We start from the raw sequence: 25,103 nt of genomic DNA, 5'->3' as shown, positions 1-25,103 counted from the left end.
TCACATTTAAAGCTTCAGATTTAGAATATCAAGGTCATCTTATCATGGTCTGTACTGCTTTATCCTGTATACAGGCTCGTGGGGGGCCTGGAGCCTATCCCAGACGACTTAGGGCACGAGGCGGTTCTAAGAACTTTACGATACAACATTACCGTGCATTAAAAAAGGAAATTATTTTCCCTTTTATTTAGCGTTTATATTCCTTTTTAAAGCCTGAAAATTGGCTTCACTCACATGCAAAGTTCTCCTGCATCTCCTGCATAGTATCATTTACATCACAGTCAGGAACTTTTTCTTTAGTTACAAAGAGCTTAAAATTAATATTATGTTCTCTTCATGTCAGTACGGAAGCATGTCAAGATTGAAAATTATGGGTTACTGGTTGTTTGGTGGCTTAGTGATTATCACTGTTGCCTCATGCCTCCAGGGCCGGGGGTTTGAAACTCAATTCCAGTCTGTACGTGAAGTTTGCATGGTCTCCCCATGGCTTGATGGGTTTCCTCCAGGTACTTCAGGTTCCTCATTTGGTATAGGTTAACTGTCATTTCCAAGTTTCCCACTAAGCGTGTGCCATGTGATGCATTGGCATCCCATCCATATATAAGTAATGGATGAAAGTATAGCTGCATTTTAATATTTCTTAAGGGTAACCGCAGATATTAGCATTTATATGTTTATTCACATATAGTCAGTCAGTCCAAAGCAAAAAGTGAAAATAAATAATTAGTGATATATGGTTACATGCATCACCAATTGGAACGCCTGATCCTTGAAAATCGGCAGATAACGTGTCGCCAACTTGCAGAATAGACATCGGTCTTTGGGAACTGTACACACCAACACCACTTGCATGTTACATGAACTCCACTTTGAGTTACTGTCACATCCCCCATACCGTCCTGATCTCCAAGCCATCGACACATGTTTGTGCCATTAAAGGAGTTCCTGGGAGGCCAGCGTTTCAGGCATAAAACTAAGCACTAGTGAAAAACTAGGATAAGTGCATTAGTGTAGCAGGGGATTATATAGAGAAATAAAGAGAGTGTTCTGTTATTCTGCACAATTATAAGACCCAGTCTGGCTTGAACATTCCTCATATTATAAAATACAGTGTAAAGTGTATATATACAATAAGATGTCACTAGATATAAACATTAATACACATTTATTTATGCTACATTAAATATAATTTCATGTGCGTTTCAGGCACAAAACAAAAAAGCAACCCTTGACAGAAATACATCATGTTTTATCATGCACAAAAGAAAGTTAGTGTGTTTCAAGTAAAAAAAAAAAGGTAATTCTTCAGTGTGAGTATTCATGTCAACATATTCAGAAAAACTCTGACGTTTCCTTCTGTTTTATTCCATGCAGGACATCACAGAGTCATTTCATTTCCTCTCACATGGCAAAAATGTGTCTAATTTTGGACGACAACCTGCAAAACTGATGCCGATTGTAACCTGAAAATATTATCCTGTCCAGACTTCAAGATGACAAATCAGATGATAGATTCAGGGGTAGAACTATCCGAAGTTTCAACTCAGCACAAGAAATCCTGGATCCCACACATTTCCAATACCTTCATTATAGTAATTAGTATAATAATAAATGGTATTTTGAAACACTTTAATAGTTCCTCTGAAATCATACATGCAACTAAAAAGTACCTAATGAGAATTTTGCACTGCTATAAAATGATTACAGAAGTACATCTTGTATGAATACATAACAACGTGAATCAACATGGACTGTTGTTTCTATTAGTGATTGCATCTAAACACAGTACAGGATCAGTTTATTTCTTATTTAGTAAAAAAAAAAAAAAAAAAGGACCATTCGGTAACAAATTTAACTGCTAGTCTAAGTATGCTAAGCTACAACGTTTTTACAATGTGCTAAAAACACAAACAAGATATCTTTAGGTAAGGTTTTGAAGGCACATTGAAATGTTTCTAAAAATTGCATATGCATAAAGGGTTTTACTACAAAATAATATAAATCCAACTGGTAGTTTTTGCAAAAAAGTAATACATATTTCAAAAGCACAATTTTTGTAAGATTTCGCAAAATCCTATAAATCCACTTTCTACGGTTTTGTCACAATGAATAAATCAGCTTGCGGTTGTGTTTGTCGACTTGTTAATATGCCGTTTAGGATCAATGATATGTGGGTTAAAGTTAATAAAAACAAGGAACAAGGAAATAAGTGTTGAAGTTAAGGATTGTGAGAAACATTTAAAAGATGTTAGGAACTTTTGTTTAGAGCATCATAAGTTTAAACCAGTTTAGAGCTTCATCAGCCAATAGTTTTACTTCAGTATGTGATAACAGCGTTTTTATTACAGAAATCAGTGGCTGCTGGAGAGACTGCAGTGGCACTAACATACTGTAAATGTCCTTTTTTACCACATTTACTTCATTTACATCAGCTACTATTTTGCACATCAAAGAAGTTTTAAGCTGATCACATGACATGAAAGGAGCAAACATTTTTTAAAATGTATTTACTACTGTGACGTTTTTCCAAAATCAAAATCATGTAGGGTTAAAGTTTCGAGAAAATCGTTTGAAGAAAAAAGTTTTGACAACTTTATGAGAAAAAAAATGCCTAATTGTGTCAGAAAATTTTGCAATGAAACCCATCGAATGTCCTCACAACAACAAGTCTGAATCTTCTCCTATGATATCAATGTTAAAAAAAACAAAAAACGTTTTCTCCCTTTTATGCTAAAAACAATATTTGTTTTCCTGTCTACTTATAACCCCATGTCCTGTTTAAGGCACTGAGATTTTCCTGTTCCGTTCAGACAGAATAACTTCAAAGGCTACACCATGCTCCTTGATCTATGCAACATTGTTTTAGTAATTCCTAATAAATCCATGAGATTATCTCACTCAAAAGAAATCTATTATAATCATTAATAGTTACACCTAAGACCTGTTAAAGTCTTGATTCTTATTGGTCATAAGGTGTTAATTAAACCTCTAAAACAGCAGCTCAGACAGTGGTGCAATGCAAATCTCAGATTTAGGATAACGTGCTTTCCCTAATATGTTGTTATTCCTTTAGTAATTAATTCACAGGTTTTATAGTTCTATAAATTATGGAGATGTCAGGGTTTTATAAAAAATAAAAAATAACATTGCTGCTTTATGATCTCTGCTTTTGAGAGACAGGACTTTGTACTTTATGGTTTATCAGTAACATGATAAGTTGCAGTTGTGTCACATTAGCTGAAAGAGAAAAAAAGAGAGAGAGTGAAAGAGAGAAAGAGACAGACAGACGGAGACAGATGAGTGGGGTGGGGCAAATTATTTAAAAGTTTTATGGAAGCAATAAGAGAATTTGTTTTCGAGGCTGTTCAGTTCCACAGCATTACATTCACTACAGATGGATAACATGTGATTGGCACCCTGTCCAGGGTGTACCCTGCCTCGTCCCCTAAGCCTCCTGGGAAAGACTCAAGGTCCCCATGACCCTATCGTATAGATGAGTGGATAACATGTATGACGTGTAATTGTATCTTCTGATAAAAGAAGAATAAAACACTTTGGGACAAACTGTTATAATAAAAACAACAAAAAATAACTGGTGGGGTAGCAGTCTAGTGAAGTTTGCGTAATTCATTATTTTCCTATAATAGCACACATTTATGACATGAGAATAACTGTATAAATGGATTAAAGCGATTTTACTGTACAGTTTGGTAATTCTTTGGTCCATTTAGATTTTTCTAGTTTAGTGGTTATAAACTGGTCTCATTAATGTGTATAAAAACACTATAGTTATTCTTTGTTTAAAACAATATTAATTAAAAACATAGCACAGTGCACATATTCTTATAAACTGCAAAGTAACTACTAAAAAGATTCTGTGAAGATTCTCAGTCGTCCAGGTGAGGTTATTTGGAAGTTGAGTCATGTCTTTCCTGTTCAGTATATACGTTTCACTACTCATCCTAGTAGCTACGTGACTCAACTTCCAGTACTGAACATATTCATTAGTTAGGCATTGCACAGTTTCCTTATCTGGTATAATTCACATGGTCTGACATGCCAAGTCTACTCAGTCACCCCACTCATCTCCATCAGGTCCCAGATCAGTGATGAGACACTCCCTCTCTCGGTCCTCGGACTCCATGGTGGGAACGAAGGAACCAGGCGGACAGACAAAGCTAAAAACGGAGGCCACGCAGGCGAAGATGAGGGCCAGTATCTCGATGTAAAAGCTCTCTCCAGGCGAGGTGCTCAGTCCTTTGGATGGAGCTGGGGCTGTGCTCCAAACCCAACTCAGTCTCCCTTTTTGTACATTTTGCTGGATCACCCAGAGACACGTCCCACTCACGACCAGGATCGCCAGACACATCACGGCTGGAAACAGAGGTAAGGCGTACAGTAAGTGTTTTTTTATTTTTCCCCAATTTCCTCCCTAATTTAGTCGTGTCCAATTCCTCCCAGTCACTAGGGGGCTCCCACATTAAGCTTCTACTACCACTCAGTCGGGAGGGCCAAAGACTATCACGTGTTTCCTCCGACCCACGTGACATCACCGACCGCATCTTTTCGAACTGTTTGCTCATGCCTCGTTAGGGGCGGCGTAACACCCTCGGAGGACAACGCTATCGTGAGCTCAAAGACGCCCTTGATTGGCTGTAGAGCCGTCATTATTGTGGGAGCACGAAGTACCTCTCATCCCTTTCCCTGTGAGAGAGCTCGGCAAATCTTCTCTCTCTAGGCCTCCGGCTGCGAGAGGTTACAGCATCACCCGGGAATCGAACTCGCGATCTCCGGATGATCGGGCGAGCACTTTACCACTGCGCCACTCGGGGGCAAACCAGTAAGTGTGTTTTTAAGCAAGTGGTCTAAAGCAGTTTTCACAGTAGGTATGACTGCTTCGTTCCATGACCAAGTACTGTTTCCCCACTTCCCAACTTTCGGCCAACCATGCTGGCCAGCTTTAAATTTAGTAATTTTGTTTCTGTAATGGCTAGACGACTGGGTCAGTGCAACCCCAAAACTACAGCTTTTGTGGGATGTTCCTAGTCTGCAGTGGTCAGGACACACCAAAATGGGTCATGGGTGGCCAAGGCTCAATGATGCACATGGGGACCAAAGGCTGGCGTGTGTAGGCCGACCCAATAGAAGCACTAATGTAGCTCAAATAGAGAACAAGGTTATTCCTAGTTGTGATACAAAGGTGTCAGAACATTTAGTGCATTACTGTTTTGGTGGCAAAGAGGGGATCTACTCAATATTAGTTGAGCAGTTAACAGGCAAACATTATGACATTCAATAAATCACATGTTGCATTACTTTCCAGAGACTGAGGATGAGGGAACGGAACGTCTGTGGGGTAACAGGAATAAAATTCCACATCAGGATTGACTGCATCACGCCACCCTGTGGTTTATTCCTAACAGCCAATTGCTGATCTGCATGAGATTTATTTATAATGTATTTTACTGTTATATTTGTTTTAATCTGCTTTGCATTTTCTAGTTAGTAGTATTTTTATGTCTGAACGAGGTTAGCAGAGTTGTTAAACAGCGTGTTTGTTAAGGACAGTCATGCATCGCCAGTGCAGCCTATCTGCTTTAAAGCCGTTACGTAACAGACTCATGAAAGACGCCTTTAAGAATGTGAGTTCCGACCCTTTAATCCAGACTTATGTACAGATGCCTCACAGAAAAAAAGCCTGCAGCTTTTAAAATAAACAGTTGAAGATGCACCTGTAGAGACGTGAAGTGATTTGACCAGCTTGGGACGAGTGTAGCCAATTCCAAGGAAGTCCACTAAGAAGGAGGAGCTGGAGAGCAGAACGGCGCTGTAGCACAGAGCAGCGAGTATGTAGAGCAAGTTCATGCCCAGTCCGTGCATCCCACCCAGAGGTGCTGTAACAAGAATTACAACAGAAACATAGTGATCTCTTTTTACATCAAACTGGAACCCAATGTGTGTCTTTAATGGAATAATTTGACCCCCTGAAAATTGAAAAATTACACACTACACAACTTTCCATCCGCTTCACCAGTCTTTGCTTCTACAGTTTTGCACAGGAGCCATCTGTCTATTCCAGGAGTATCTGCCAACATTTCCATGTACCTGATAAAATTCTGCTGCTTTGAAGGTTCCAATAAGCACAGTGGCCTCCATCATCCGTAAGTGGAAGAAGCTGAGAAGGAAGAGCTGGCCGGCCATCTAAACTGAGCGATCAGGGGAGAAGGGCCTTATTCAGGGAGGTGACCAAGAACCTGATGGTCTCTCTGTCAGAGCTCCAGAGGTCCTCTGTGGAGAGAGGAGAACCTTTCAGAAGGACAACCATCTCTGTTAGAGTGGCCAGAGAGTCCCTAGTGAAAAGACTTTGTTTCTCATGGTCTGAGAGTCCTTCAGGTGCCTTTTGGCAAACTCCAGGTGGGCTGTCATGTGCCTTTTACTAAGGAGTGGCTTCCGTCTGGCCACTCTACCATATAGGCCTGATTGGTGGATTGCTGCAGAGATGGATGTCCTTCTGGAAGGTTCTCCTCTCTCTACAGAGGACCTCTGGAGTTTTGATAGAGTGACCATCGGGTTCTTGGTCACCTCCCTGACTAAGGCCCTTCTCCCCCCGATCGCTCAGTTTAGATGGCCGGCCAGCTCGAGGAAGAGTCCTGGTGGTTACGAACTTCGTCCACTTACGGATGATGGAGGCCACTGTGCTCATTGGGACCTTCAAAGCAGCAGAAATTTTTCTGTAACTTTGGTCTAGTTTTAAACAGAAACCTTATCACTACACAAACTTTTCAACATCTTCTGATAATTAAACATATTCATCACAATGTTCCAAATTTACTATATATGCTCTTTAAAAACCCCCCAACCCCAAAAATACCGGTATTGGAGAGGTTCTGTGCAGCGTGTAGAGTAAAAGCCACTCCGTAAATGAGCTCATTCGTGTCCGTCCTGTTCTGTACTTGGATCCAGTTCGGGTCGGCGATGGAGGTGCAGAGGGACACCAAAGTGAAGCACTGACACACAGCGGCCGGGGATAAGCTCAATGTCAGCGGCATGGCTGTGGAAAGAAAAACCAAGATCATCTGCATTGCTTAAATGAGGTATGCACTGTTAAGTAGAAGAGAATTTTTTTGGTCTGATTCCTATGGACAAGAATGTAACACCTTCTTACTCAATACTCTCTCATAATGATTAAGACTTCTGGTACTCAGTAACTGTGAGTTGCGTTGAAAAATGCAAATTAATGTTTCACAACACGAGTAAGATCTAGAGGAGAAATTTATGGAATTTTCCATGGCAGCAGATAATTATTGCTGCAGAAGGCATTTCATTCAACACTCCTCAAAAATGTATTGACTTGCCAGCACATGCAAAGTTGAGAAAATACAACTGCGATGGATTGGCACGCTGTCCAGGGTGTATGCTCCCTCGTGCCGCAAGTCTCCTGGGATAGGCTATTGACTGCTGTGACACTATATACAGGATAGGTGATTTTGTTTACTTTCCGTTTTCCTTACTTCCCTGCATTTACACATTTCAACCAGAGAGGTCTCCAAATCCCACTACAGGTTATGTATGGAGCCCCGCCAATACTGTATGAGGTGGTGTCAAAAAGTTTCGAGACTAGTTTTGAAACACACCACCAGATGGCAGCACAAGGCTGAAGGCAAAGTCATAGAGAGCACCGACCTTTATAAGTCAGCGTGCCAAAAGACATCGTCCTGTGTACATTGGGATCTGTGCAACTGGTGCTATTCTGACCATGTGCGTTACCACGACTGCGATTTCATCACGGACAGCAAGTTAGAAGTGCTGTACGCTGAATGACTGTATATTGACTCTAAATATTCACTGAACACGAGCACATATCCATATACATGCTAATTTTAAAACCTTAAGTAAGAGATCATGTAAAGGGGATGGTCAATATTTACTGTTTAAATGGGTCTGTGACTGTGACCCATTCAACTTTAGATGTTCTTTTAGTAAAGATATAATACTCAGTAAATTTCAAAGTTCAGTATCATTTGGGTATACAGTACGTCATCAGCAGTTCCTCAAGATTGAAATATTGGTATCAGGAAAAGAAAAAAGTGTTATGTTTCCACCTCTAGTGTTTAGATCATTTATAGCAACATGAAACTAATATATGTGCATATGTAAAAAGTATTTTCATCTTGTCGATTTCATATTTACACATTCTTAACTCAGTAAACAACAATGGCCACACCCATAGAATGTACTTAATACCATCTAATACATGTTAATTGTTAGGCGTAATGTGTTAGTTTATAAATGCTGTAGATATTCTCGATTTAGCTTTTAGACAGTTGGGTGCGGTTGTGGACAGGCTAAGAATGATTCACAGCTCAGGGTTTTAACCAGAAATAACTGTTGAAAAAAAGAAAAGAAAAAATGGTTTTCCAAGTATGCAGTTGTTAATTGTTTACTGTTTTCATTATCATCAGCACATTTTTACATGGAGTCAATGCAGTACATTGGAAGATACTACTACAAATTAAAACTTATTCTATTTTTAGAACTTGTTTTACCTTTTATTATTTTCACTTATACATGAAATACACCAAATTAAACTTTCTTTGGGGCTGTAATGGTATGACACAAATATGATTCAGAATAATTCAGAATAAAGTTGCATTTTTGTTTCAAAATGTGCATGATTTGCATTATGAGTAATATTTGCAGCATTGCCAAATATTCATTTAAGCCAGTGGTTTTCAACCTCACTTCTGGAAGACCACCACCCTGCATATTTTACTGTTTTCCCTGCTCTACCACAAACACTCCAATTAAGAAAACACTGATTATTAGTTAATTAGTTAATTCAGGTGTGCTTGGAGCTGAGAAAGCCCTAAAATGTGCAGGGTAATGAGTTGAGAACCAGTGATTTCCCCCAAACTCCTTTTCCACCAAAATGAACCAGGTTCTAGTTACATACGAACCTTCTGAAGACTGGCTTCGTTTTTCCATGGGCTACAGAGTCACGTCATTATATCACTGTATACATCTGTGCACGTCCTTGCTTTCCCAACAATGTTAGCGGCAATGCCCTGATAATGATGATCATTTAAAAATCCTAATTAATTCAAGGATGATTATTGCAGATGCAAATTTTTAATATAAAAATCTCATAGTCTCCCCAGGAGAGGTGTCATATTTTACCAAATAAAGCAAATATGGACATATTTCTGCAAAAGAGCTGCTATAATTTGAAGCTGGTTTATTGTATACCAAAAATACCAACTACTTTGTTGTTTTTATTGTTAAATTATTGTAGTTTGGTTAGGTAGTATATATATATATTTGTGTATATTTATGTATTCTTTAAACTTTTTATATATTGTTTATTTAAAATATGTCTTTTTCAATAAAAAGCTGTTCTTAAATGTTATGCACCATTTTCGTATCAAGTATAAGTTATGGCACTGGAAGAATTTAAAATGTATCAATTTGGCACCACTAACATTTTTAAAAGTATTGATTTACCACCGGTACCGTTTTAAAAGTATAGATTTGGCGCCGGTATTGTAAGAAAACCTAAACGATACCCAAACCCCCACCCCCTTGGATGAAAACAGCATCACTACTGCTGCCCAGAATTGACTACAACAGGAACATAGAGTGAACCTACGACAGGCCCACGAGTCATAGATCTAATTTAACACTAATTTTTGCACGTGCTCAGAAATTTACCCATGCAGGAAAGCCTGACACACCTGGGTAATCTACAGTACACTCATACTCCATGACTAGCTATGTCTCATTTCAATGTGTAAGTTCGTATCAATTCGTAGCAAATTCGTAGCAATATATATATATATATATATATATATATATATATATATTTTTTTTTTTTTTTTTTTTAAATAGAAACCTGATCATCTTTTAAAACAAGATCTTATGTGATTATAAGGCATTATAACCAAGAAAGTGTTTCGCTTGAGTCCAGGTCTTGTTCTCCGCTCTGTATCAGACACACGGCTCTTCATCGATTATTAAAAGGAATCACGTGACGCACGTGAAGCGCGCCTTTCGGGAACGCTCGGAAATGTTCGTGTTAGAAAAATTGCATATTTAAAAAAATAATAATAATAAATAACACATTTATTTCTATAAAAATGTCATGTTACACAAAGAATTTTAACTAAAATATTTTTGAAAAATAAAATTCTATTAAAAGACGTACACTGTTAAAAAAGAATTTAAAAAAATCCGCAGGATGTTATGTCCATAAAAAGCCAATAAAAACCTCGTGACAGTGCACATTAGCTGGCTTTAACCAGGCTATACGAAGAGGATTTAATCCTGGACTCACCTGCACCGGGGTGTGAAATTTTATCTCCCTTTCCCTCCACATTAATTCATTATTCAGATCAACTCCGCATCGCTTGTTTATCTGTTTGAACTAAGCAACTAAGTAACTCATTTATTTAACCTAACCAGCTATTGATGTTATAATACCAACATTTTAATCTCACAGTTCTCCAGGTCATATGACGTAACACAAAACACAATCGTTAGAATAAATAAATAAATAATAACTGGAGAGAGAGAGAAAAAAAAAACCCGCATACAGTAAACCTGGTTTTATTTCCGATCAGAACCGAAACAAACGTAGCCTCCTCTCCTGGCGACACACCGAGGCTTCATCCTCAATCACACGCTCCTAAATAACAAGCGCACTACATAGGGTGGATTGTCCTGCCCAAGGTAGTGGGCTTATACAGGGAGCGAAAGGACGTTTGGAGCGCGAACTGATTGCGTAATATGACGCGATGGACGTGAGACTCATCGCGATTGGAGACACAGTGACCTCGTGTGGTAGATCAGGGGAACAGCAACTAAGAGTAACTTAATCAGCTGACCGGTTGAGTCATTTCCTTTAGTGTACACAATGTTCTTCAAAGTGAAACCCGCCCAGAATATACTAGATGTATTTTTTTATACATCTATTTTAAATTTCTAATTCTTCTCCTTCTTATAATTATCGGTGGTGGTACTGTGGCTGCTTTTGTTATTAAACATTACTATTTATTCAATATATTACTCACTCATCTTCTATACTGCTTTATCCTATATTCAGGGTCACAGGGACCTGAAGCCTACTCTAGGAGGCTTAGGGCACGAGGCAGGGTACACCCTGGACAGGGTGCCAATCCATCAAAGGGCATACACACACTCACACACTCATTCATACACTACGGACTGTGGGGGGGGAAACCGAAGTACCCGGTGGAAACCCACTACGCACGGGAGAACATGCAAACTCTATGCTCACAGAGACGGGAATCGAGCCTGGACCCTGGAGATGCAAGGCGACACTGCTAACCATTACACCACCTTCAAATATATTATTTATTCAATATTGTAATAAACTATACATCATCGCTATTATGATGTAATATGCAGGGTGTCCCTATAGATAGATAGATTTACATCAAGCAGAGAAAACAACTAAGGAAATTATTAAAATTGACTTAAAAACGTCAAAAACTTCCAGAACCTGGAAGAGCAATGCTAAGCCATCAATTTTTATTTATTTTTTTGCTTTTCACAATTTATTGTTATTTGTACACCTTGTTAAATAACTCCTGGTCTGGAAGACATTAAATCTAAGAATAGTATGTAAAAAAGAGAAAAAGTACTTCAAAGCAGAAATGAAATCATTATGCAAGCTAAAAGAAGAAGACTTTTAAACATACTGACACCAAATAGACTTAAGTATGAAGTTGAATGGAAAGGTAAAATAAAATAATAATTCAGTCCACTTTTATTTAAAAAATAGAAATTGCATGGCTGGCAAAAATGTTATCATCAGTGTGTTCAGAAACAATCATCTGCTGATATTATTGTGTGTGTGTGTGTGTGTGTGTGTGTGTCTTCAAGACGTGGGTTGAATTATCGGACTCAGGTTGATGAGCATGTTACTGGCTTGTACAAGTTCAGATATAGACACTCTTCCTCTCTGTTTGATGAACTGAGCCACGGCATCCAGCTCCTCTGGAGTAATGAAGATAAACTTCCCCCTGTCATCAATCACTCCTGCAAACAGCAGAGGACCATCAGCACAATTTAACAGAATAGTTTACCACAATCAGTTGGTGTCAATAAAAACAGCTTTATTTACAGCTTTATGTTGTTATCTTTACAGCGTTACTTGTGTAAGCTTACTGACCTGTAATAGAACCTTCTGCTATCAGGTCCTGCAGTCTGGCGATGGCATCCTACAACATACAGAAAATTGACACATTTTATAGATAAGTAAGTCAATGCGACGATCAAGCTCTTAGAAGAGTACTAACTACAATTTAGACTGGTATTGCACTTGCTGTAAAGGAGAAATTTTCTTCTATCCTTCTCAACATGTGCCTGTTGTTTAACATCAAAGTCAAAGTTAAATTAACATTGTTTTATTCTATATGTACCTGAGTGCGCATTTCAAAATGTGACGCCAAGTCCTCTAACAGCACTACTTTAGAGTCCTGCAAAAACAGAGCGCATAAAGAGCATGATAAGAAAAGGTAATAAAAGAAACATATTTAAATAAATGAAAAAACAATCCTTTACCTTGACATACTGGATAAACTCTTGAAGCAGGTTGCGAGACTGAACGAAATCAAGAGCAGGAATGTCAAGAGATGATTATTCTGATTTTTTTTTTTTTTTAAAAAAAGAAGGATCATACATTGTATATATAAAGCAGAATTACAAATCGTCACCTCTTGTTCGGTCAGCTCCTCTGCTTCTCCCTGCTCCTCAACGATGAAGGATGCTTTGAGTTTTTGGTACTCCTCTTCCTCTTTCCTTTCCTGTTCCTCCTTAGCACGACGCATCTCCTCCTCCTGACAGCCAAATAAAAAACAAACATTTGACCAATGGAAAGAAGAAAGGAATTCTAGTGCAAAAATCTAAAACTAAAACCATATTTAAAGATCCAACCTAGATTTTCTAATTGAATATAATACATTAACACAATAGAAATGACTAAAAACAGTTTATTTAAGAAATGTTAATGATAGAAAGAAAGTAGCAATAAAAAAGCATCATTAGAAAGTAAAAACTAAAAATAAAAAAACAGATAAAATATGAATCGTTTCAGTATATTTTTCACTTTCCTGGCTATCTGTGACGATTCGAGAATAATTAACATTCAAATGTAGTTGTATACATAATTAAACTTAAATAAGGATTCATCTGAACTTTAAATGGAATTTGACTGCAATAATATTCATTCATATATCATATTCGAATTAATTTATTCAAATTATATTTAATCAATTCATATATTATTCATCGATAAAAAAAAACTACTACTACTTAAGGCATGATAAACATTAATGGAGTTTAGTGACACCTGGTGGCCACTCTAAGTACTTCAGTTTTGTACTGACCTCTTTCTGTTCCTGCAATCTCTCCTTCTCTTCTTCTTTCTTTCTCTCCTGTTCCCTCAGCTCCTGCATGCGCTTCCTCTCTTCTCGCTCCTCCATCTCCACCTGCCGTGTACACACACACACACACACACACGACTCCACGTTAGCAAAAACACTCAGTGCAGTGGAGCTTATTTTAAAAGTAAAATAACAATGTGTTTTGTGTTTGTCCTTTATTAACTGTTTTGGGACACAGACAGTTCATCCTCACATCATAAAATTAAATTAAATTTTACTTATATAACACTGACCACTCTGTGCACGAACTGTCTGACTGTTAAAAGCACTATACAAATACACCAAAATTAGAAAGTCACTCATTCGTCACTCCCTAGTACAAGCACAAAAAGTAACGAAAAAAATGTCTGTGATCTTTCACCTGTCTTTGCGCTCTCCTGGCTTCCTTTTCCTCCAGCTTCCTCTGCTTCTTAGCGCCCACTTTTCCAGTAGCCTGAGGTCTCTCTTCCGCCTGGGATCGTTCATCATCCACCTCCTCATCCTCATCTACCTCTGCAGCAATGTTTTCTAAAAACAAAAATACACAAAACACCCTGTTTACTATTTAAACAATCCACACAAAGCATTTCATCCAGTGGAAATTGATTGTACCGATCTCGGCGGCGTCTCGCTGCGCACGTCTCTGTGCCATCATCCTGTCCAGGCCTCTGCGACGCCGTGGCATTCCTGCGCCCCGATCCTCTGCCACGCGAGGCGGTGCTGCAACTCGTGCAACGACATTCTGGCGGTCCTCTTGATCGGCTACTAAGAGACAAAGCAAAGGAATAACATTTATAGTTTAAATAGTGTGAATGAATAAAGTCATCTTACCATAAAAACTTTAATCAGTTCCCTACTAAGAGCTCTCTCTTTTGATTTCCAACTGCAACAGATATAGTCGGCTCTTAGTAGGGAACTGATTAAAGTTTTTATGTACAACCGTGGCCAAATGTTTTGAGAATGACAAAAATATTAGTTTGCACAAAGGACATGATACTATAATATACTGAAGTATAATTATAAGCTTTTTATATGTGTCAAAGGCTTTTTATTGACAATTACATTAAGTTTATTCAGAGAGCCAATATTTGCAGTGTTGACTCTTCTTTTTCAGGACCTCTGCAATTCTCCCTGGGATGCTGTCAATCAACTTCTGGACCACGTCCTAACTGAGCAATGCTTGGAGTTTGTCAAAAAAATGTTTTTATTTGTTTTCGTTTGTCCACCCGCCTCTTGAGGATTGACCACAAGTTCTCAATAGGATTAAGGTGTGGGGAGATTCCTGACCTAGGACCCAAAACATCAATGTTTTGTTCCCGGGGCCACCTAGTTATCACTTTTTCCTCATGGCGAGGAGCTCCATCATGCTGAAAAAGGCATTGTTTGTCACTAAAGTACTCTTGGATGGTTGGGAGAAGTCGCTCTTGAAGGATGTTTTTGATCTGTTCTTTATTCATGGCTGTGTCCTTAGGCAAAACTGTGAGTGAGCCCGCTCCCTTGGCTGAGAAGCAACCCCACACATGAATGATCTCAGGATGCTTTACTGTTGGAATGACACAGAACTGATTCTAGCACTAAACTTTTCTTCTCCAAGCAAGCTTTTTTCCCCCTGGATGCCACAAACAACCGGAAAAGGGGATTCTAACACACTTACTTATCGTCTATACCGCTTTATCCTGTATACAAGGTCGCGCACACAAACACACACATTCACACAATATAGGCAATTTGAGAAATTCTGAGAAAATTACCCCAATGTGGCTCAGAAGTTGATTGACAGCAGCAAATTGCAGAGGTCTTGAAAAAGAAGGGTCAACACTGCAAATATTGACTCTCTAAATAAACTTAATGTAATTGTCAATAAAAAGCCTTTTGACACACATGTAATTGTCAACTAAATTAATTAAAATTGAGTGAAAATTAATATTTGTGTCATTCTCATAACGTTTGGACATGGCTGTATGAATCATGCATTCTAGTTCACTCTAATTGACTCTATTTAACGGTCATACAAAAGAGTCGACTCGGAGTCGGTTAAATGAGCCGACTCAAAACGAAAATTCCCAAAGAAGCCACTTCGTTGAGCCGGTTCAGTGAACCGACTCCTTTAAAAGACTCATCACTTCTATCTTTAGATGACACGGACCTGTATTTACAGCACAATATTACAACTCTTCCCTTCAGTCTAGCAAAAACAGAAAGAATGCTAAATATTTCCCACATCCCACTCGTTACCCTGACAACTCAAATGAACCAGCTAGTTATTAGCATTTAGCTTTCTGAGCCTAACCTGTCCACCATTACTCTCACCTTCAGCTGTGCGTCCACGGATTTTAACAGCGAATATTATCAGGACAATTAAAATCGCCGCCGCTGCGAGATAAATAACGACATCCATCGGAGCTTAAACACAACTTATCCACATAAACACATTAGACAGCCAGGCATCTGTGCTGACGCCGCTTATTACTAGGCTTTTCCTGGTTTAGCGCCACCCAGCGGCCCGGAGGTGCCATGACCCACTGCATCTTTTATTATATTTGATTTATAGTTTGCCTCAAAGAGTGGCAATAAATGTATGGTCAATGTCATATGAATGTTTAAACCATGATAAACATGTTTACATGTTTATAAACATTTTTTTAAATAATTAATAAAAAATACATGGTACAAGTTTTTCAATATTTCTGAAATGCGTTCTCACAAATGCTCATTGGGTCATTATAATATTCAAGAAAGAAATAGTTGATGCAAAGATGGAAATAAAAATATGTAAGGAAAAATGTCTGCAAAATAGATGTATAGTGGTATCGAACACGTTTAATCAATGTTGCATTAACAATATCATGAGTTTGAAAGATCACATGACTTTTTACTAAACTTTGATAATGATATCAAAGTTGACCTTTGATGGTCAAAAAATTCTTGATAAGCTAAATACATCTGTAATACTTCCACATCCTGTATGATAAAATGTTAAGAATAAAGTAGCCTAAACTTGTTTTGTAGTAATAAGTCATTAGTTTTGCAAGCTTATACACTGCCCGACCACTATAGTCAGTACTTCAGAAGAGTCAAATTATCAGCCTGCATCAAGTACCGACAACAGTAAGGAACTGTCCAATACATTGTTAAAACCTGTAAAGGCTGTGCTGAACCTTTAAGTTTGTGGACAAAAAAAATGGAGATTACTTAAACACTTGCGTGGTAAAAACATTTCACATATACAATGTGACAAGAGCTTTCAGGATTAGAACAAAACAGCTGTGTCCTAAAGAAAACCCCTTGTTAGAAAGATTTATTAGAAAAAAAAAAAATACTATATTCAGGTTTCTGCGGGAACATGGAAAAGGGCCATGTGACCTGAGCCTATTCGAGAGTGATGGGCGTGTCAGAGTAAGAAGGGAAGCGCATGAAGCGATGCACCCATCATGCATAATGTCCACTGTACAAGCCTCTGGAGACAGTGTTATGATCTGGGGTTGGTCAGTTACTCAGCTCTAGACTCAGCAACGTTATGTGGCAATAAAATTATTGACGACCTGAATGTACTGAATGACCAGGTTATCACATTTATGAAGTTTTTTTTTTCCTTCCCTTTAGAATGTGAAAGTGTTTTTCTGGGAGCATAAGAAATAATTTTTACATATGACCTTGACACCACATTTTGCACAGAAATCAAAGATAAAGGCAGTCAATAAAAACTTTTTTTTGGCCACGCAGTGTACAAAAACAAAAACAAAAAATCTAGATATACCAGCAGAAACAAAAGTAGGAATAAAATGACAAAATAAGGTCACATTACAAACCATATAAAGTAAAAAATATGAATGATTTTAATGTTGTGAGTTCAGTTTAAAATGTTGGAATTTTATGACACATTGATTTGGTGGAAAGAAAAAGTTCCCTAAAACATCCACCGAAGGAGCATTCCTAAAAAGCTGAGACATTATGTTATCTAATACTCAGAATTAATAACACTTCTACTGGAAACATTTATTTACACGAAAAGACAGAGATAAGGGAAGTAACACATATACGTCTTTATTAATGAAGTTTGGCACTTCTGAGTGTCGAGTCTAACTCGTACTGGTCCTGACTGCTTCCCAAGAAGGCTTACGTTGTAAATTCTTTCAGGGCCCAGGATTTTGTTGCGACCTCCTGCCGCAGCCTGGAGTATTCCTCTGCCAGGACCTCAAACTCCCTGCCGTAGATCTCAAAGGATGCCAGTCTGGACTCCAAGGACTGTTTCTCCATCTGGCACGCCTTCAGCTCAGCATTGAGCTTCTCCCTGGGACCAGAGGAAAGGAAATAAGGAAAGAATTTGCAAGAGTCAAGTTGTAGTAAATAATACTGTAATAATTTAATAAGTTAAAAAGAAGAAGGAAGCAAATAAAAATATTTAAAAAAAAAGAAAAAAGTAAGAAAGTAAAAAGACAAAAAAATAGAGGGAATAAATAGGTAAAGAAGTAAAAAAGCAAAAATGAGCAAATGGGAAACAAATTGGAGAGGAATATAAAATAGTAAAGAACAAAAGAAAGGAAAATGAAATGAAAAAAAATATATATAAAGTGACAAAGCCGGAATAGAATTGGGAAGAATTTAGAAGGATAAAAAGGAAAAAGGAAAAAAGGAAAAGAAAACATAAGGGGTTGAAAAGAATAATGGATTTTACTTACGTGATTTTCTGATGTGCTGCGATCTTGTCTCGTGTGTAAGAGTCGAGCTGCACCTCAAGCATCTCTGCCCTGTAGAAAAACTTTGGCATTAATACTAGGATTGATGCCTCAGGCTAAAACACACACACATGCACAAACCTATAATAATATTTTTCTAAGGAATGTTAGTGATGATTTACACCCCACGAAAAACTGGAAACTATAATCTCCATTAACAAACACTAAGTGTGTCACAGCTGATCAAGAACATTAAAGAAGGAAGAGAAGTACTGTACAGGTTTAGTTTAAAAGGTAGAAAGAAAAAAAAAAAAGAATACCTGATCTTCTGAATTCCAATCTCACATTTTGCCTCGAAGTATTCAATCTTCTTCCTGTCCAGTTCTTTCTGCACTTTGAGTCGGAGGTCGAGGATAAGAGTCTGCAGGAGCTGCATGCATTCCAGCAGTTCCTATCAGAACACATATCAGACATCAGTGCCTTTTCCCTTAAAATACTCTGACAAATTACTCTATTATGTCTGTGCAACCAAATAATTTAAAAAAGACTTCATCTCTCAACCATCGTGTGCAAAAAAAAAAAAATCAGAATACAAAAATCACAATCAGCTGACTCAATTCTAAGAGAGTTAAGAAGAGCACTCTTGGAGAGAGTCGTGTCTGCTCTCCACTGACCCAGAGAGACTTGGGTCCATGTACACTGACTCACAGAGAGGTAGGAGTGGGTCTGGCGCTGCAGCAGGGTGGCGTTCTCTCTGTTCTTCTCTGCCAGACTCTCTGCTCGGCTGCGCTCGCTCTCCAGCAGTTCTGGCAGCTTCGACAGCTTCACACTCTTGAGCCCCTCGCTTTCATTCTCTACAACAGAAAAACAGTAATCATTATTAACAGGTGCTGTACCGTGACTGGGCTCTGACACAGGTTTATTCCTGAGATAGATCACATGGGAATAAAAACATTTGCTTCAGCGTAGACGCCGTGAGCCGTTACCCGACTCAGGCTGGTAGTAGGAGAGGAGGTTAAAGAGTTTCTTCTTCAGGTGCTTCTGCAGTTCTGTTGGTAGCCTCTGTTTCATTTGCCAGACATCCTGTTTGGAGAGAAGCGAACAGGAGTTTAGCATCTCTCAGTAAAAACTTTCAAATCGCACATTTCTGTATCGCAGATACTTCATCCAACTCTGCTGTGTTTGTGTTTAGAATCAGGGGTGCAAGAAAGCTACCTGCTGTGGAGGCAGCTGACTCAGCACTTTCTCAGCGGAGAGACCCAGGATGAGAGGTTGATCCTGGTCCACGGTGGTGCTCGGGTCCAGGTGCTGGACGCACCGGGCCACCAGCAAACACCGCTCCAGAGTGACGTAGAACTGTACATAAAAGCACTAATTAATCACATCTAATCAAATCAATCCCAAGCTCCTCTTCCTACGATGAAAAATTTCTATAATGGTGGGCCCATCTAAAGAGCATGAGTGATCATACCATAATAAGACTAATTACTGTATTATTATTTTTTCTTATAAATAAATAAAACTTCTATGCGTTCCAAAGAGAAACAGAATGATTCTAGTCTCCACACAGGACATCCGGTCGTACCGTGTCCTCAGCTGGTGCCGCATTGGAGTGGTGTTGCCTGAAGCGATGCTCCTGTACCATTTCTTGAAGGATCCGGTGCATGCTTTCCAACCGGAGCCATCCCAACTTCTGTGACCGGAGCTCGTTCTCTGCCTGCAGAGAAAACATTTTGTTATTAATTAGAATGAATATGAATAAATATTTACTCAGGATTTTACTAGCAGCAGCAAAAAAAGCAATCACTCGTCTATGGCTCCAGCAGCCTCCCCCAACAAGAACTCAGTGGGAACAAATAGTTACAGAAATTTACAAGATGGAAAGATTAACATTCAGACTGAGACTGCAAGAAGAGACTTTTAAGAAGCATTGGGGAAAATGGACAATCTATATATCAAAACAGAGAGAGGTCAGATAAATACCAAAGGGGAATATGTGTACATTTTATTCTAAATATATGTAGTGTTATAGGATCAATGGCTGCTTGGTAATACTCCAGAAATAACTACCATGTCTATGAATGTACGACCACAAATATTCTCATATACATGCTTACAATTATTTGCTTATTTTGTAACCAGTTGACCAGGCTGAAATTTATTCAATTTATTTTCACTTTCTGTGTTATACTTTGAAAAAATATTTATGTTTGTACCCATGAAGAAGTGTTGTTTGTTTGTTGTCGTGTTAAAGTTTATAAAAATAAAGTTAAAAAAAAAAAAAAAAAAAAAAAAATTAATTAGAATGAATAAAAGAACTCATTAGAACTCAGCCACAAAGCTGCGTTGTCTCGCAGTTGTTAGTCAGCATCAGGAGTCATGTAACATTCATCATATTTTTGGGAGGTCAAGATTTTTATTCAAATGAACTACTGTTGAAATCTGCATTATTAAAAAATAAAAAATATAAAATCTCCCCTCGGAAATCCTACTTACAAAAATGACACATCTAATTCGAAATAGATGTTTACTTCTCCTCTACTTCCCCACTGAATTTTCAGTGGATAACCTGTGCCGGATTTGTACCCCAAAACTGCTGTTATATTTATATAGACTTAGCATTTCTTCTTCTTCACACTTCTACACGTGTATCCTGTAATGATTTATAATTCCACATAGAAGAGTACAGTTTATCTTTTGAGTCAGTTACCTCATCGTGACATTTAGGCACCTGTGGATCATTTACTTTAAAACAAAATGTATTTTTTAGAAAGCTCGACAAAATGAACGTAACAGAACTTTAAAAATGCTCTGGAATTGTAACTTGTAAATTTGACTTTTATCCAATTATAAATTTACTTATACTTTTTACTCCCAACCTTTAAAGTTATATACGGAAAAAAAAAAAACAATAAAAGTAAGTACCAGGGGCGCACAACATTAAAAGAAAGAGTGTGGTGGACTGAAAAAAAATGTCTATGTGGATAAAAATCTGCAGGTAGGAGATACATAAAGACCTTTAGTGTAAAAATCTTAACAGGTATAAAGTTGACACTTTCTAGTTAGCTAAAGTTTGGCATTCTAATGTAGTTTTAATGTATGTGACAAGGGAAAATGTAAACATTTCCAGAACATCTAAAGAACTGCAGGCCTCTCTTGCCTTAATTAAGGACAGTGCTCATGATAATAAGTGCTCAACAATAAGTAATAGATTAGGCAAAAATGGCACCCATGGGAGAGTTTCAAGGTAAAAAAATACAATGTCTTACATTTGCAAAAAAAAAAGAAAAGAAAAGAAAAAACATCCTGATTATTCACAAGACATATATAGGCAAATATTCAGTTGCCCAATCAGACAAAAGTAGAACTTTTTGTAAGGTGAGTGACCCATTAAATCTGAAAAAAAAAACGAATTAAAAAATAACCTAATTTCAACAAAAGAGTGGGCCGCAATTCCTCTACAGCGATGTGAAAAACTTGTTACCAGTAAATGCAAATGCTTGATTCCAGTTGTTGCCAAACAATTATTAGGTTCATGAGGAAATTACCTTTTTACATAGGATCAGGCAAATTTGGACTGCTCTTTTCCACTTAATAAATAAAATCATTAATAAAATCAAAAACAAAAAACTGCATGCCATGCATTATCTAGGCGCAATATTATAGTTTTTATTTCATTTGATGATCTTAATCATTTAGGTGTGACAATTACGTAAATGCCTTTGTGCCTTGGGTGTGTCTAACAAGTCCTACTGTCACTGAGAAAACAGTAGAGATTCGTGTAATCCAAAGTGAAGCACAATTTACCTTTTCCAGCTCCTTCCTTAAAGGTAAAGTCAGTCCGGTTCGATCCACATGCTGTGACAGCGTGGCCAGGAGCTTGCAGAACAGAGGGTTCTGGATCAGATCATCCTCGGTCAGATGGCACAACGGGAATGAGGACAAGACTGACAGGAGGGGGGAGATAAATGACACAAACTGTGAGAGAGATTCATAAGGAATTATATAATGTAGGAACTTTAATGAAAGATCAGTACAGTGATGAAATAGAATACATCATATATAATTAACTATAACATTATAAACATGACACTAATCCACTTTTTGCTGTTATAATAACTTTCCAGTAGATTCTAGAGAATCCAAAACATTGTGGGTGTGATGGTGAGGTGTTCAGATACTTTTGGACACACAAAAATTTACATCTGATTATTAACACTACTCTCATACACACACTGTATACACACTGAGGTGTACCTTGCTGATGCAGACTGTCTCCTTTACCCAGGGATGAATCTGTACACGGAAGCATCACAATCTATACAGCAGGAGAGGTCAAAAAATATTTATTATTTACACTGAGGTGACTAATGCTAGCTAATATTAGCTAATCCCTCTTAAGAGTAACCTACTAACATGACTAGCTAAAACTTTACCTCCCGTCCGCACGAAATCCTTTTCCTTTTCCAGCTCCTTCCTTTTTTTTAAAAAAAAGAAAAGTCTAAAAAGCACTTCACGTTTTTTTTTCAGATAACTTCCAAATTTTTATTATTTTAGCAACGCGTTGTGTTGTTTGTATTTACCGCCAGCGTCAACAACTTCCGCATCCGAGAGACGCGCCCTCTAGCGGTAATATTTCTTCGTCGACTTAAAATGACTATATCATGGTGTATTACCGCCACCTCATGGCTTGGAGGGAAGGTACGCCAGTGTTACTAGCTTTTCATCATTCATTTATTCTTCTTTTATCTACACTGATTATTTAATTATAATTACATAACAGGGTCACCTGAAGCCTCTCCCAGGAAACCTCAGGCACAAGGTACTGTATGTGCCAATCCATCACGGGGCACACATGCGCACACCACACACTCACACTTATTCCCACATCACGGGCAATTTGGAAATCTGCATGTCTTTGGACTGTGAGAAGAAACCGGAGTACCTGGAAGGATCCCACCAGGCATGGGGATCATAATATTTTGAATCCATTTTGTCCTCAGCCGGATAAACAGCCACAGCCCATGACAGGGCATCATGCAAACACACATATTCATTGATGTTTATTAGTTATTTTATTTTAATCACTCCACCTACTGACCTGTTTTTCTCTAGCTGGTAGGAAACTGGGGAACCCAAAGGCAACCCACAGGGAGAGCCTGTATTCTTCCATTCATCCATCTAGGAACCTCTATAGTCTAACTAGGAAGCGTGGAGGCCGATGTTAATTACCAGTGTATTATTTCCCATTCTATGATCGTGGCAGGACCTCCGGTCAACATTGACAAGCGCATTCACACACTACATGTAGTTTTGGGAATGCCAATTAACCTAACCTGCATGTCTTTAAACTGTGGGAGGAAACCGGAGTACCTGGAGGAAACCCACCAAACACAGGATAACATGCAAACTCCATGCACACAGACCCTACAGCGGAAATCGAACCTAGGTCCTGGAGGTGCAAGGGAACAGTGTTAACAATAATTCACTGTGCCACCATGCATACTTTAAACAGGCCATAACATGAGCTCAGGTTGAAATTTTGAATAGTGCTCCCTGCATAAATGTTCCTTTTTGTTTTAAAGTATAATACCAAGGGATTGGTACATTTCTTGGTACCAAATAATACCAAGAAATGTAACAGGCTCATTGTTCCCTAGACTGTACTTAGCCTATCTACAGGGTGGGTTAAAAGTAACTAGGTGTAAAATATCGGTAATAAAGTCCATATTTCTAAAACAAATTTTAAACAAATTGTACATGTACAGCCTTCAAGTCCTCCAGTGTGCAAGGCTTTGTTCTGTACACCTCCTCCTTTGCGTCACATGGAGTGAGATCTAAACTTCTTTTAGGTCTAGATTTATGAGGTCAAAAATCTAGAGTCCCAGAATGCTAAACTGGATATTGACCAAATACTTAGGATTTTTCTGTTTGTTTATTAGTTTGTAACAGGTTTTGGGATGGAAGCCACCTGCTAATCTGGCAAGACTGGCATTTTTAAGGTGCAATTTGTTCTTATATATTCACTTCGTTTCTCTTAGGACTTGACTTGGCTCCAGTTGCTCCATAGTTCAGGACTGAAAATTCATACAAGTCCACCTGAGCCTTCAATAACTACCTGGACTCAATATTAACATCAACTATTTTACCGAACTGCCTTCCACCTAACACACAGTATAAATGCAGATCAATTCCTGCTCTCCGTTTCACCCAAATGAGGATGGGTTCCCTGTTGAGTCTGGTTCCAGTTAAGGTTTCTTTCTGGCCATCTCAGGGAGTTTTTCCTTGCCACTGTCGCCCTTGGCTTGCTCATCAGAGACTATCTGACCATTTTGATTCATACACATTTACATTCCATACAAATTTAAATAATCCTTTTGATTGTGTAAAGCTGCTTTGCGACAATGAGAATTGTTAAAAGCGCTACACAAATAAAATTTTATTGAATTGAATTGAACTTTGTGTCATTAAAAAGGTAAGAAAGTTACACGATTCTTGTCTCTTTTTCATTTTAACTCTGGGTGTTCCCACACTTGTAGGTCCGGTTTCTTGGTTTATCGGATCTATTTGTTCGAGACAGGCAGACATGTGGGCTTAAACCTGAAATAATAATATCACTGATTACATTAAATCTTATCGGCTTATTTTTAGTTTTAACCTTTTAACTATTCCTACAAATTCAACAACAGCTAAACACGCTAGTGCTAACTGAGCAGACTCGGTTCGAAATTTGAACGCTCCACGGACCAAGAGATATGTTCGTAAACGCGGAAAATTGATATCTCTTGGTCCGTATTGCGTTCACATATCAATTGCGTTCGTTTGGCAGCGGACCGAGTTACACCTTTTCAAGCGGTCTCAGTTCGGATGATGGCGTTCACATTTGTTTAACTGAATCGCACTTACAGAGCAACCGCACCACAATGTTTCACGGTTTTAATCGAACCGAACTTGTCAAGTGTGAACACAACCTCTATGTAAGCCG

The 25,103-nt window shown here is 38.3% G+C and overlaps 3 protein-coding genes across 5 annotated transcripts; all 3 read right to left on the bottom strand.

Annotated features, from left to right (window-relative positions):
- Nucleotides 1-1,148: 1,148 nt before the first annotated feature.
- Nucleotides 1,149-10,638, bottom strand: LOC128511750 (transmembrane protein 127). 2 transcript variants are annotated; one of them, XM_053484732.1, is made up of 4 exons: nt 10,331-10,638; nt 6,872-7,051; nt 5,733-5,894; nt 1,149-4,374 (listed from the first exon to the last, which is right to left on the bottom strand). In XM_053484732.1, exons 2-4 carry the CDS (start codon nt 7,047-7,049, stop codon nt 4,070-4,072), a joined length of 645 nt encoding a protein of 214 aa, XP_053340707.1. In that variant the 5' UTR covers nt 7,050-7,051; nt 10,331-10,638; the 3' UTR covers nt 1,149-4,069. The 2 variants fall into 2 exon arrangements, with proteins under 2 accessions (XP_053340707.1, XP_053340706.1); XM_053484731.1 differs by lacking the exon at nt 10,331-10,638 and adding an exon at nt 8,958-9,052.
- Nucleotides 10,639-11,767: 1,129 nt separating this feature from the next.
- Nucleotides 11,768-15,924, bottom strand: ddrgk1 (DDRGK domain containing 1). Of its 2 annotated transcripts, none has more exons than XM_053485670.1 (9): nt 15,753-15,924; nt 14,055-14,207; nt 13,825-13,970; nt 13,407-13,508; nt 12,735-12,857; nt 12,583-12,621; nt 12,441-12,497; nt 12,191-12,239; nt 11,768-12,057 (listed from the first exon to the last, which is right to left on the bottom strand). In XM_053485670.1, exons 1-9 carry the CDS (start codon nt 15,838-15,840, stop codon nt 11,897-11,899), a joined length of 918 nt encoding a protein of 305 aa, XP_053341645.1. In that variant the 5' UTR covers nt 15,841-15,924; the 3' UTR covers nt 11,768-11,896. The 2 variants fall into 2 exon arrangements, with proteins under 2 accessions (XP_053341645.1, XP_053341646.1); XM_053485671.1 differs by having other exon boundaries at nt 14,055-14,204.
- A 1,331-nt stretch (nt 15,925-17,255) lies between these two features.
- On the bottom strand, nt 17,256-22,731 carry haus4 (HAUS augmin-like complex, subunit 4). The gene is made up of 10 exons (XM_053485591.1): nt 22,555-22,731; nt 22,376-22,436; nt 21,926-22,065; nt 19,704-19,835; nt 19,334-19,474; nt 19,105-19,201; nt 18,827-18,972; nt 18,439-18,569; nt 18,122-18,190; nt 17,256-17,733 (listed from the first exon to the last, which is right to left on the bottom strand). Exons 2-10 carry the CDS (start codon nt 22,428-22,430, stop codon nt 17,559-17,561), a joined length of 1,086 nt encoding a protein of 361 aa, XP_053341566.1. The 5' UTR covers nt 22,431-22,436; nt 22,555-22,731; the 3' UTR covers nt 17,256-17,558.
- Nucleotides 22,732-25,103: the final 2,372 nt, after the last annotated feature.

This window comes from Clarias gariepinus, chromosome 24 (genome assembly GCF_024256425.1).
Source record: "Clarias gariepinus isolate MV-2021 ecotype Netherlands chromosome 24, CGAR_prim_01v2, whole genome shotgun sequence".
Lineage (NCBI taxonomy): Eukaryota > Metazoa > Chordata > Actinopteri > Siluriformes > Clariidae > Clarias > Clarias gariepinus.
Note: the sequence above shows the minus strand (reverse complement) of the source record. Positions and strands in the feature narration are given on the sequence as shown.